This window comes from Cydia pomonella, unplaced genomic scaffold (genome assembly GCF_033807575.1).
Source record: "Cydia pomonella isolate Wapato2018A unplaced genomic scaffold, ilCydPomo1 PGA_scaffold_69, whole genome shotgun sequence".
Lineage (NCBI taxonomy): Eukaryota > Metazoa > Arthropoda > Insecta > Lepidoptera > Tortricidae > Cydia > Cydia pomonella.
This window is the reverse complement of record NW_026907902.1, coordinates 153,934-166,421: the sequence shown is the minus strand read 5'-3', so window position 1 is coordinate 166,421 and position 12,488 is coordinate 153,934. Positions and strand designations below refer to the sequence as shown.

At 50.3% G+C, this 12,488-nt stretch overlaps 3 protein-coding genes across 3 annotated transcripts; 1 reads left to right on the top strand and 2 right to left on the bottom strand.

Moving 5' to 3' along the window:
* Window positions 1–443: 443 nt before the first annotated feature.
* On the bottom strand, window positions 444–1,376 carry LOC133534210 (uncharacterized; the record flags this gene model as incomplete). The annotated part of the gene is made up of 1 exon (XM_061873304.1): window positions 444–1,376. A coding segment is annotated over exon 1 (933 nt), but the record flags the coding sequence as incomplete, so codon positions are not given.
* Window positions 1,377–6,463: 5,087 nt separating this feature from the next.
* LOC133534209 (uncharacterized) lies at window positions 6,464–7,018 on the top strand. The gene has a single exon (XM_061873303.1). It carries the CDS (start codon window positions 6,464–6,466, stop codon window positions 7,016–7,018), a length of 555 nt encoding a protein of 184 aa, XP_061729287.1.
* Window positions 7,019–7,134: 116 nt separating this feature from the next.
* LOC133534208 (uncharacterized) lies at window positions 7,135–9,407 on the bottom strand. The gene is made up of 3 exons (XM_061873302.1): window positions 9,395–9,407; window positions 7,913–9,120; window positions 7,135–7,329 (listed from the first exon to the last, which is right to left on the bottom strand). Exons 1-3 carry the CDS (start codon window positions 9,405–9,407, stop codon window positions 7,135–7,137), a joined length of 1,416 nt encoding a protein of 471 aa, XP_061729286.1.
* Window positions 9,408–12,488: the final 3,081 nt, after the last annotated feature.

The following is a 12,488-nucleotide window of genomic DNA, read 5'->3' as shown; positions in this document are numbered from 1 at the left end:
TCCATCTTCGACAGTATGCGATTATTCTCACCAGTTTCCCGAGCGACGAGTATTTAGCAATCAAGGTAAGTATTAAATCCTCTTCCTTTTCTTTAGTTGTAGTAACCAAATGTTTTAATAACTTTTCTGCATTCTAAGTCTGTTTCAGGTACTACTGTTCCCGGCAGTTCAAGGGCTGGCTCTTTGAGAAACGCCGGTCCATCCCACCAGAGTGTATTTTCCAAGAGCTTTTTTGGCATAACTCCTCGTGAGGCTGGGTCTGCAGGATTGTGTTTAGTATTGACGTAATACCACCCGTTTATCTCATTCATTTTGTTAATTTCAGTGACTCGATTTTTTACAAAAGGAGTCCATCGACCTGGGTCTCCTTTTATCCATGACAGAACAACTTGTGAGTCCGACCAGGCAAATACTTGATGTTTTTGAACTTTTAATATGCTTACAACGTGTTTCAGGAGTCTACACAGCAGAACAGCTGCGCACATCTCTAATCTTGGCATGGATATTTGCTTCAAAGGGGCTGTTTTCGTTTTAGCCGTGAGTAGAGATACTTGTACTTGCCCGTCTGTGTCGATGGCTCGGATGTATATTACTGCTGCGTAAGCGCTCATCGAGGCATCAGAAAATCCATGAACCTCAATCGAACTTCTGTCTGCATTTGTGTGTACCCAGCGATTTATCTTTACTTCTGTCAGTGCAGGAATCTCATTTCTAAACTTCATCCACTCTTCCTTCACTTCAGCTGCGAGTTCTTCATCCCAACTAACACCTAATTGCCATAATTTCTGCATGAATGTTTTAGCGATGACTACTGCAGGCGCCAGCCAACCCATCGGATCAAATAATGATGCTATATCTGCTAAAACATTCCGCTTCGTGGCTGGTTGTTCAGGTAAGTCTTTCAAATTATTCGTAATTTGCAATTTGTCTTCTTTAGTGTTCCAAATTATACCCAAAGTCTTAATACTGTCTCTTCCATCTACTTCTCTTTGGGCCTTTGGAGATCGTTTTACAGGTTCAATCTCTTGCATGAAGGCTTCACTATTTGAACTCCACTTTTGAAGTTCAAACCCACCCTTTTTGAGAATTGCTGTAATTTCTTTCTGATTTCTTTTAGCTTGCTCTTCTGTTTCATGCCCCGACAGAACGTCGTCCATGTAGAAATCTTCCAATATGATACGCTGTGCTTCAGGATACTCTTGACCCTCATCTATCGCAACTTGACGTAAGGTTTTGATGGCCAAGTAGGGAGCGCAAGAGGTCCCGAAGGTAACGGTAAGTAATTTGTAATCTTCTATCGGTTTTTTAGTATCGGTTCTCCAAACGATGCTTTGATAATTTGTATCTGCCTCATCAACTTCAATCTGCCGATACATTTTAATGGGGTGCGTCCTATAATATATACGCACTTTTGGAATAATTTCAGTTTACAAACGTTAAAAATGTATACTAATCTTATGTATAATAAAGTAAACGTATACTTTCAATTAGTATAACATAAAAATAATATAACATACGACATACATATGGCTGTTTGGTATAATATACATATAAGTTAAGCTCATTTCATATAACTGTCATAATATATACATATTAAAATATAAATATCATCTTATATAATTAAGTAGTAAAATTAGTAGGATGACCTAGAATTTCAAACCTCATAGAACACACTACTAGAAAAAAAACTGCTAAAAGTGGGTTAGGTTAGGTTAGAACTGTGACCCCTTCGATTGCTGTCACCCCTTCGATTGCTGTCACCCCTTCGATTGCTGTCACCCCTTCGATTGCTGTCACCTTGCCGTGGTGAAGGGGCTTGCGTGCTCCAACGACCCTCAGGGCTATGCCGGATAGGGCCTCCCAAGCCGGACAGGCCTGAGGAGAGGGGCCAGACTAAGAGCAGCACACGGGGGGCGGCTCCGCGTGTCCCTCTGAAACCAGCAGAGGGCACAGTGCGAGACGCCAGGTCCCACTGGGACGGAGTTGGCGCTCATAATCAAGAGATGCCATATGTGGCTTAGTCCACCTGGCGCGATGTTGTGGCTACGGCCACCGTCGGGCAACTCGTAACCCGCACTGAGCGGACCGAGGACCTTTCTCACTGAGAGGAGGGTCACGTGGAGTTAACCACTATAAAAAACCCCAATCCTAAGGTGTGGCTGGCGTGCCGATGGGATGCATGGCTGGGGGGAGCCCAGTCCCAAACGTCAGAAGGGGAGCATACCCCTTTAAAAATAGCAAACAAAATGAGTGGCCAGAAATGGAAGAAACTACCCCAGGAGGTTCCAATCCTCTGTGTCACCACAGAACGGGCAAGTGCCCGCGCTGTGGTGACATGCCGCCCACCGTATTCTGGGGGGGCACACCACTCTAGGACGGACTCAAACGACCATGGCAAATGTTTACTGGACATCGATGCATACGGATTGGTTTTAAGATTGCGCGGAGGAGGGGACGAGGATGATGCGACAACATCTCCAAACCCCCCACCGGTGGAATTCCGCCCTGTCCGGGACAACCGAGGGCGTTTCATAAGCCATGCCGTCCCCGATGGCGAGGACGGAGAGGAGCTGGCACCCGTGGTACCGCAAGAATACGTGCGGACTCCCACACCGATACCCACGAGGGTGTTCTGTGGGAGGAGAGCTCGTGCCGCGGAGGTCATCCTCTCACCTGGGAGGGAGGAGTTCTTCTCCCCCACAAGGGTGGACAGCCGTGACCTGCCCAGTGGGGGAGAATTCTTCTCCCCCCGAGAGTCGGACGTCGACATCGGTGATACCGAGGCCCCAGCGGAGACGAGCGCCCCAAAGGTGTACGCAGAGAAGCCTGTTGCGGCACCAGTGCGAGAGTGTCGCGTGTCACTGGAGCGCATCGACATAGCAAATGCGAGTCCCCACGCAACCACGGCAGTCGGACCCACTCGTTTGCTGGAGTCTGACTCTTCTGTGGTTAGCATAGAAACGGGAACACCTAAAGGAGGCCACCCCGCCGGTAAGTACTGGCGCAAAAGGGGGAAAAAACGAGCGGCTGGCGAGAGGACCCCAAGCTCCGAGAGCGATCGCGACTCCCACAACGGGTCTAGCACACCCACGCGACTCGGAGCTAGGAAATTCCTGAAGGCTGAGCTCCGGGCTGAAAGAGCGCAAGCCAAGCAGCTCGAGTCGGAGAAGGCGTTGGTGTCCTTCCTTGCGTCATCCGAAGAGGCGGCGAAGGAGAGAGCTGACCGCCGTGAAAGTAGGCAGCTGCCTAGCCACGGCCAGGAGGCACTAACAATGGTGGCGACCGAATCAAAGGTCAAGGATGCTCTGAGTGCAGTGAAACACGTGATCGCTACGTCAGGTCATCTGAAGGGCACGCACCAAAAGCTCCTTAATCAGTCTGTAGCGACCATCACTGACGCCTTCGAAGTGCTGAGAACACGCACTGCGACGGAAGAGGTTTCGCGCTTGGAGGCGGCAAACGCACAGCTTACTTGCCAGCTGGCGGAGCTGCGTAGGCAGGTGCAAGAAATACGCAGCCAGCCAGCCATGGCCGCCGAGCCGGAAATTAAGCGGATCGTGGCAGAAGCACTGCGTACGAGCCAGGCTCAATTCGGGGACATGCTCGACGCTCGACTGGCAGGCATCGAAAGTCGCCTCCTTCCAGAGTCAAGGATGCGACAACCACTGGCCTCTGACCGGTGGGCTGAACAGACACCTACCGGAACGAGTGGCCAAAACTCGAGTTCCACGCCTGTCCCACTAGGTCCAGCGACGGCAAAGGAGACGAAACTGGGAACTGAGTCTCAGGCCGCCCACCCTGAAGGAAAACGGAGCGCCAAAACCAAAAATAAGCGCAAGAAAGTAAGCCTGGCTGCTAAGGAGGCAGCAAAAAAAATACCACAGGCTCCTACTGCATCCACCGCGCCTACTCCCCCTCCTCTGCAGGATGGATGGAAGAAGGCGACAGGGAGAAGGGGCAAAAAGACGACCGGTGGTCAAGCAGCTGACGCTCCCAAAGCTTCACGGAAGCCTAAACCAGCCGCGACTAAGAAAAGTGAGACGCAAGGTCCAGTGCCAGCGCGACCGAAGGGTCAAGCAGCGCGCAAGCGCAAGCTACGGCCACCTCGCTCCACAGCCGTTGTCATATCCTTGCAGCCTAAGGCTGAGGAGAAGGGTATAACCTATAAGAGCCTGATCGCAGAGGCAAAAGAAAAGGTGAACCTTGCTGAGCTAGAGATCCAGTCAGTCCGGTTCAAGGTGGCGGCCACCGGGGCCCGGATGCTTGAGGTGCCGGGTGCAGAGAGCGGACCCAAGGCAGACAGATTGGCTGAAAAGCTTAGCCTTCTGTTTAGCCCGGAGGAGGTTCGGGTGACGAGGCCCACAAAATGCACCGAACTTCGGATATCTGGGCTAGATGACTCGGTGGCGGCCGAAGACATCGCCGCAGCTATAGCTCGAGCTGGAGGTTGTCCAGACCGGGACGTCAAAGTGGGCGAAATTAAGGCGGACCCCTGGAGCCTAGGTACGGTTTGGGTTCGCTGCCCAGTGGCTGCCGCCAAAAAAGTAGCCGTAGCGGGTAGACTGCTAGTGGGCTGGGTATCAGCGCAGGTCAAAGTGCTTGATGCCCGCCCCCAAAGGTGCTACAGGTGCCTAGAAACAGGCCATGTGAAGGCGAAATGCCCTTCCGCCGTAGATAGGTCTGATCAGTGTTTCAGATGCGGTCAGCCTGGACATAAGGCGAAGGAGTGCTCAGCGACGCCTCACTGCACCGTCTGTGCGGCTGCCAACAAAGACGCTGGTCACGTGGTAGGAAGCAAAAGCTGCTCCGCCCCACCTAAAAGGCGGAAGGCCACGGCTAGTGATGGCTCCCGAGCCCCCTCTCAGCCGACCCACCCATCCACTGCCATCGTGGACGCGGTACAGGAGGAGCCAACAGTAACTGAGGACTAAGATGGCCACAAGGATTCTACAGGCGAATCTTAACAGGTCCGCCAAAGCCCAGGACCTGCTGGCCCAAAGCCTGGCGGAATGGCAGATTGCGGTTGGGATCATTGCCGAGCCCTATTCCGTCCCACCCAGGGACTACTGGGCCGGTGACCTGGATAACCTGGCGGCCATTGTCACCAACTCATCCGCTGGTTCTCCGCCGCTCCAAAGAGTGGAAAGGGGCCATGGTTATGTCGCGGCATGGATTGGCGACACAATGTTGGTTGGGGCGTACTTCTCACCGAACCGATCCCTGGCCGAATTCGAACAGTTTCTGGTCGAAGTCGGGTCTGTAATCGGCAGAAATCGCCCTGGCAAGGTGCTTGTGGCTGGTGACCTCAACGCCAAGTCCAAATCCTGGGGATCGCCGGCGACAGACGTCTTTGGGGCCGAACTGGAGGAGTGGGCTACGTCGAATGGGCTGATTGTCCTAAACCGAGGGTCATCCAACACGTGCGTGCGGCAACAGGGCGGCTCCATTGTGGATGTCACATTCGCCAACGCTACCCTGGCGCGCTGTGTTCGAGGCTGGGAGGTGCTGGAGGATGTGGAGACGCTGTCGGATCACCGATACATCCGTTTCGAGATCTCCACTCTTCCAGCCGACCCGAGCGGCCTGGGGCGACCCTGGCGAGAAAATGGCCCTCGCTGGGCAATCAAACGACTGGACCGGGAAGTATTTGAAAAGGCAGCCATGGTGAAAGCCTGGCTGCCGATTCCCGAGGGCCCTGTTGTGGTAGACGCGGAAGCGGAGGCCATGGGGAGTGCAATGGTGGAGGTGTGTGACGCGGCCATGCCGCGTGCCGGCCCGATTCTCCCAAGGCGAAAAGTATACTGGTGGTCCGCCGAACTTGCGCAGCTACGCGAGTCCTGCGTATCCGCGAGACGCCGGTATACACACTGCCGGAGGCGGCGCATACGAGACGTGCCTGAGGAGGAGCGACTATACGCCGCATACTCGGTGGCCACCAAGCTGCTGCAGGGGGCAATCGCCAGGGCAAAAGACCAAGCCGAGGAGGAGATGCTGGAGACTCTAAACAGCGACCCGTGGGGAAGGCCGTATAAGATGGTGAGGCGAAAGCTCCGCCCCTGGGCACCACCACTCACACAAAGTCTACAGCCGCAACTCCTCGAGCAAGTGGTCAACGCCCTGTTCCCGACGAGCCCTTGCTCCCAAACTGACTGGAGCGGCGTCAGCGCTCAGTCGGCTCCTGCCCAACGTTGGGGGGCCAAACGTGGGCTGTCGGCGGCTGTACGCGGGAGTGGTGAGGTCGATGGCTCTGTACGGGGCGCCTATCTGGGCCGACTGCCTGACTGCCGAAAACCAAGCCCAATTGCGGAGGCCGCAGCGGGTCATGGCAGTCAGGTTAGCGAGGGCATACCGCTCCGTCTCCCATGGTGCAGCCTGCGTGCTGGCGGGGACTCCACCCTGGCACCTAGACGCTGAGGTTCTGGCCGATGTTTATTGGCGTGTCGCCGAGGCGCGGGCCAGGGGAATGCAACCACTTCTGGAGGAGGTAAGGCAGTGGAGGCTTGACTCCTGTCTACTGCTCCTTCAGAAGTGGAAGGAGAGTTTGGAGGCCCCGAGCGCGGGCCACTGGACCATTGAGGCCGTCCGGCCCGTCTTGGAGAGGTGGGTCGGACGAAAGGAGGGGTTCCTCTCCTTCCACCTTACACAGATCCTCTCGGGACATGGCTGCTTCGGGAGGTACCTGTCTAGGAGGGCAGGACGGGAACCGACGACAGAATGCCACGAGTGCGGCGACGCCGAAGATACGGCGCTACACACGCTGGCGGTGTGTCCCGCATGGGCTGAGCAGCGGGCCGCACTCGTGGCCGTAGTCGGAAATGATCTCTCCCTGCCAGCTGTGGTGGAAGCCATGGTCGGCGGTGAGAGATCGTGGAAGGCGGTAGCCTCCTTCTGCGAGGTCGTGATGACGCAGAAAGAGGCGGCCGAGCGCGGAAGGGAGGAAGATCCGGCCTCCCAGCCAATGCGCCGCAAACGCGTGGGGCGGCGGCGGTTGGCTTACGACCGTCGGCTTCCCCCATAGGGGTACCTGTGGGCGGCAGGCTCGGGTCGCCTGTCGCCTACACAATGGTCCCTGCGCGGATGGGTGCATCACAGGACGCATCCACTGAGGAGGACAGAGAGGCATACACAACTCTCCTAAGCCGGGTCCGGAGTCCGGATGGCCGCTGGCGAGGTCGCGGAAGCGTGCTTTGGCGTCCCTGGGGCCTCGCCATATAGCGTGGAGACGGCAAATAGAGGGGTTTTTAGTGGGTACACCATGGGTAGGGAGTCCCACATAACCACCGGGGCCCGTCCCAACGCCTCGGTGGTATGTGTAACGCATTTTCCCCTCTTAAAAAAAAAAAAAAAGGTTAGAACTGTGACCCCCTAGATAAATAAATTGTTTCCATAATAGGTAGCAGGTTAGGTTAGAACTCTGAGGCTTCGGAAAAAGAAACTGTTAACAGAAAAGTGGGTTAGGTTAGGTTAGAACTGTGACCCTCTAGATAAAGAAATTAGCACCAGAATTACCCCAGCGCTTATTTTTAATGTATGATATTTGTTTTGTATGTTATATTATTTCAACGTTATACCTTTCTAATGTTATCGTAAACAATGATATATGTAGTGTTTATTATACAATTTACAATTATAGAATTCGTTGTTATACATATTGCATGTTATTGCAATTGAATGTTATTCCGATCAAAATTATACAAATTGAATTTATACATTCAGAGTGATATATTATAGGTTTGTATACGTTCTATTACTTACCCATTTTAATGATGTCTGCGACATATGCGATTTTGTGTGTTCTCCATCTCAGCAGTATATCGCGTAAATCTTGTTGAAGAGTAGGGCCTATGAGTAATGCATCGTTTAAGGTAGCCCCATTAGTTCCAGCACATGAAGCATGAAATACAATTCTCACTCTTGTAGTTTCTTTGTCTTCCCTTATAATAGCGTGGTGGGGGAGATACACGCAATTCTCGGTTATTTTTTTATCATCTACTTTCTTCATGTGTTGTAGTTCTAGGTACTCTTTTAAGACGTCGTTGTAATCATCTTTCAATTTTGGATTCTTATCTAATCTTCTTTCTAGCGACATCCATCTCTTCACTGCTATCTCTCGTGAGTCACGTGGTAAAACAGGTGTATCATCTCTAAATGGCAGCCTGACCACGTAACGACCATCTTCTCTTCTTTTGTGCGTCTTCTCATAAATGTCTTCTGCCTTCTTTTCGTCTGAGGTTAGTGTATGGCTTTCTTCTTCTATGGTTTCTAACTCCCAGAACTTCTTCAGCATGTTATTAAGATCAACATTAAGATGCATGCTGACGATGTTTTTTGTGGCAGTGTGCTCTGTCCTCACATTCCCGCAAATTATCCACCCCAGGTGACTGTCTTGTGCTATAGGTGTTCCTGAGGGGCCATTGATCGCTCCAGGTTTAATAACTTCGCTCCAAATTTCGACTCCTAAAAGCAAGTCGATGTGACCTGGAGTGTGACATGTTGGATCAGCGAGGCACAACTTCTCGACATGTTTCCAGTTTTCCATCTTCACTTCATTCTCCGGCATAATGTCGGTGATGTGATGAACAACGTATGTAGTTGCTTTCATTTTCATTTTCAGCTCGATTCTTGATGAGAACTCTATTTCAGTTACATACTTAAGTGTAGTCTTCATCTTCTCAACCCCTGTTACATGCCCACTGACTGAGGTACGTCGTAAACGAAGCCTTTGTGCCGCGGCCTCAGTTATAAAAGACTCTTGTGAGCATGGATCCAACAGCGCTCTCATCAAGTGTTTTTCTCCGTTCTCAGCGTATACTTGCACTAATGCAGTTGGCATCAGCCGCGCTTTACTCCCCGTAGTGAGGTGAGATATAATTATCTTTTTATTTTTATCTTCTTTTTCTTCCTTGATATCTTCTTTATTCTCTAAAAGCGGCGCTGATGACTCCGGAACCGGCGCAGAGGTCTGAGACTGAGGGCTCCACGTGTTATGCAGCAGAGAGTGGTGTTTTCTCCCACATTGGCGGCAAGAAGATCGATGTTTGCAGAACTTAACTGAATGCCCCGGTACTAGGCAATTAAAACAAAGCCGCCAGCCTTGCACATATTCCACTCTCTTTTCTACTGCAAGTTTCGTAAATTCCTTACAAGTGTATAATAGGTGGTCTTGGTTACAAAAAATGCATTTTTGTTCGCTTTTATTTATATGAAAACTTCTTTTATTTACAGGTGAAGTCGACGACGGAGCTTGTATCATTTCCAAAACACGAAATCTTTTTTCCAGGAACTTGGTTAACATGTTTAGTGTTGGTAATTCACTGATATCTAGGGACCCGAGCTCGAGTTCCCATTCTTTATGTGACTCCGAGTCTAATTTATTTACAATTAAATGAATTACCAGTGTATCCCATGTATCAACTTGTATATCTTGATTCTTCAATTTATTCAAACATTCACTTGTGGTGTCTAACAAATCTCGTAACCCTTTCGATGTTCCCGTAGCTAATTTTCGTTGATTTACTAATCGTGTCAAAATTGTGTTAACAATTATTCGTTTATTGTTGTATCTTTTTAATAAAACATTCCATGCCATGTCGTAATTACTCTCGCTGATAGGTATATGCTTAAGTAACTGTTCCGCCTCACCCGATAAACAACTTTTTAAATAATGCATTTTTTGCACTTTATTGAGTGTGGTTTTATTGTGTATTAGCGATGTGTACATATCGTGAAACGAAGTCCATTCGTGATAACTGCCAGAGTACTGTGGGATATTAATTTTCGGCAGACGAACTTCATCACTCATACTAGTGGCATTTGGAGGGTTATGTGAACTCGATGCACTTTCTCCGCACTTTCTGGGGGGCAAATGTTACTCGCGTCCGCAGGAAGTACCCACCACTACCCTGCACGTGTCCCCTGGGTGGTGCTAAATGAGTAACGCCTTTCCATAGGCAACAAGGCAATCAGAGGCTATCAGAAAGTATTTACACAATGGCGAATACATGCGATATTTCTACACCGAGAGGCTGCTCTACCCAGAGCCCTCAGACAAGGGATGTCGGACCATCAGTACGCATTCTGCAACTAAACATAGAAGGTATAAGTTTAGCTAAAAGTGACTACCTGTTAAAGGTACTAAAGGAGTGTAGGATTGACATTGTTAACATTCAGGAGACACACACAAGGGATGACGCGGATCTTGAAAGAAGAGCAAAATTACCCGGGTACACCTTAGTTAAAGCCATACACCATCCCAAACATGGCATATCCACCTTTGTCAGGTCAACAATCACGGATGTGCAGTTTGTCTCCGCTGGCGCTGAAGATTGTGTCTACTACATTGTCATATTGGTGGATAACATCTTTATAACAAATGTTTACAAGTCCCCGAGCGCTTCATGGTCTACAGAACTGCTTCCCATCCAACAACATCCAAGCGTATACGTCGGCGACTTTAACAGCCACCACACAAACTGGCGATATGCAACAGTGGATGCGAATGGTGAACACCTAGTCCAATGGGCGGACATACACAATTTGCACTTGGTCTTTGACGCTAAGGATAAAGGCACTTTTCATTCTGCTAGGTGGAAAAAGGACTACAATCCTGATTTAGTGTTTGTGTCCAGGGACCACCTCGATCGCCCACTCCCTTGTAGCCGCTCAGTATTGTCGAATTTTCCCAACAGCCAGCACAGGCCCGTATTCGTGGAGATTGGTGCAAAGATACCTCTAAAACACTCGATGCCCCTACCGAGATGGAATTTCGCTCGGGCGGACTGGAACAAATTTAAGGAACACTTGGACCTGAATCTGTCCTCAGCCAATTTGGAACCAGTAGCCTCCAACTACAGCTTTTTCAGCGAACTCACCTTCATGGCGGCAAAAAGTAGCATACCGAGGGGTTTTAGGAAAGAATACATACCAGGATGGAGCCCTACAAGCGAAGACCTCTACAAAGAGTTCCAGACCACAGGCCTCCCCACCACTGGCGCCAAACTACTTGCTTCCCTAGACGAGAGTCGTAAAGCTAAATGGGAAGCTGCGGTGGAAGGCATGGATTTTAAGCGATCCAGCAGAAAGGCCTGGAGAACGCTAAACAGTCTCACCGGAAAGCACGCGCCTAATGGCACAGTATGCCCGAGTGTCCACCCAGATTCCATTGCATCCAGAATGGTAGAGCTCACGCGGGCAAAACGTGATGTTGTCTTCACAAAGAAAATTCGGAAAGAACTCACAACGCTCAAGAAGAACTCACCACTAAACCATGAGCTGGCTGGACCTTTCAGCATAGACGAAACCATCAATGCCATCAAGCAACTCAAGAACAATAAAGCTGCTGGCCCCGACAGGATGTTCAATGAGTTTTTAAAGCATATGGGACCTCTTGCGGTTAACTGGCTTACAGCTATGTTCTCAAACGTTCTAGAAAATAATATCCTGCCAAAGGAGTTTAAACTAGCAAAAGTGGTCGCAATGCTTAAACCAGGTAAACCTGAACACCTTCCCGAAAGCTACCGACCTATTGCTCTTCTTAGCTGTACGCTCAAGCTGCTAGAACGCCTTCTCTTAACACGGATAGAACCTTTCGTGGAGCCTGTAATTCCACCTGAGCAAGCTGGTTTTCGAAAAGGCAGAAGCTGCGTCGACCAGGTCTTGTCACTCACTAACCACATAGAAGCCGGATTCCAAAAACGCCTAAAGTCTAGTGCAGTGTTTATCGACCTCACAGCTGCCTACGATACCGTTTGGAGGCAAGGGTTGATCCACAAGATGCTGACAGTAATTCCTAGCAGACAAGTGGTCAACCTAATTTCCAATATGCTGTCTGAAAGAGTCTTCGAGGTTTTCCTGGGTAGCAAAAAGAGCCGAAAACGCAAGCTTAACAACGGCCTGCCACAGGGCTCAGTCTTGGCACCAATACTCTTCAATTTGTACATCTCTGACCTTCCACGCACAGACTCTGACAGGTTTATATATGCCGACGACATCGCACTCATTACCCAGAGCAAAGATTTCGAATCGGGAGCCCAAACATTGACATCGGACTTAAGAGCCCTGGCCGCGTATTTCAGAGCGTGGAGACTCATGCCAAGCACGTCCAAGACTGAGGTATCCTGTTTCCATCTCACTAACCAGCTGGCCGGATACCAGCCAGCTGTTTATATGAATGGCGAAGCTCTTAAATACACCCCCTGTCCCAAGTACTTAGGTGTCACCTTGGATAGATCACTGACATTTAAACACCACTTATCAAAACTCTCACAGAAGGTCGCCACGAGGAACAATCTTCTCCACAAACTTCGCGGCACGAGCTGGGGAGCCTCAGCTGATTGCCTACGCACCTCGGCCATCGCGCTTGTGTACTCGGCAGCAGAATACTGCGCACCAGTGTGGCTTGAAAGTGCACATACCCATACATTGGACGTTAAGCTTAACGAGACCATGCGTTGCATCTCTGGCACTATCCGATCTACACCCGTACACTG

What these genes read in the sequence shown, in the direction of transcription:
- LOC133534208 (XM_061873302.1), bottom strand. An exon ending in AAGACAAAGAAACTACAAGA is followed by an intron (nt 7,330 to 7,912) that starts GTGAGAATTGTA and finishes TTTTTTTTTAAG; the next exon opens with AGGGGAAAATGCGTTACACA.
- LOC133534209 (XM_061873303.1), top strand. Translation starts at nt 6,464, where the DNA reads ATGCAACCACTTCTGGAGGAGGTAAGGCAGTGGAGGCTTGACTCCTGT.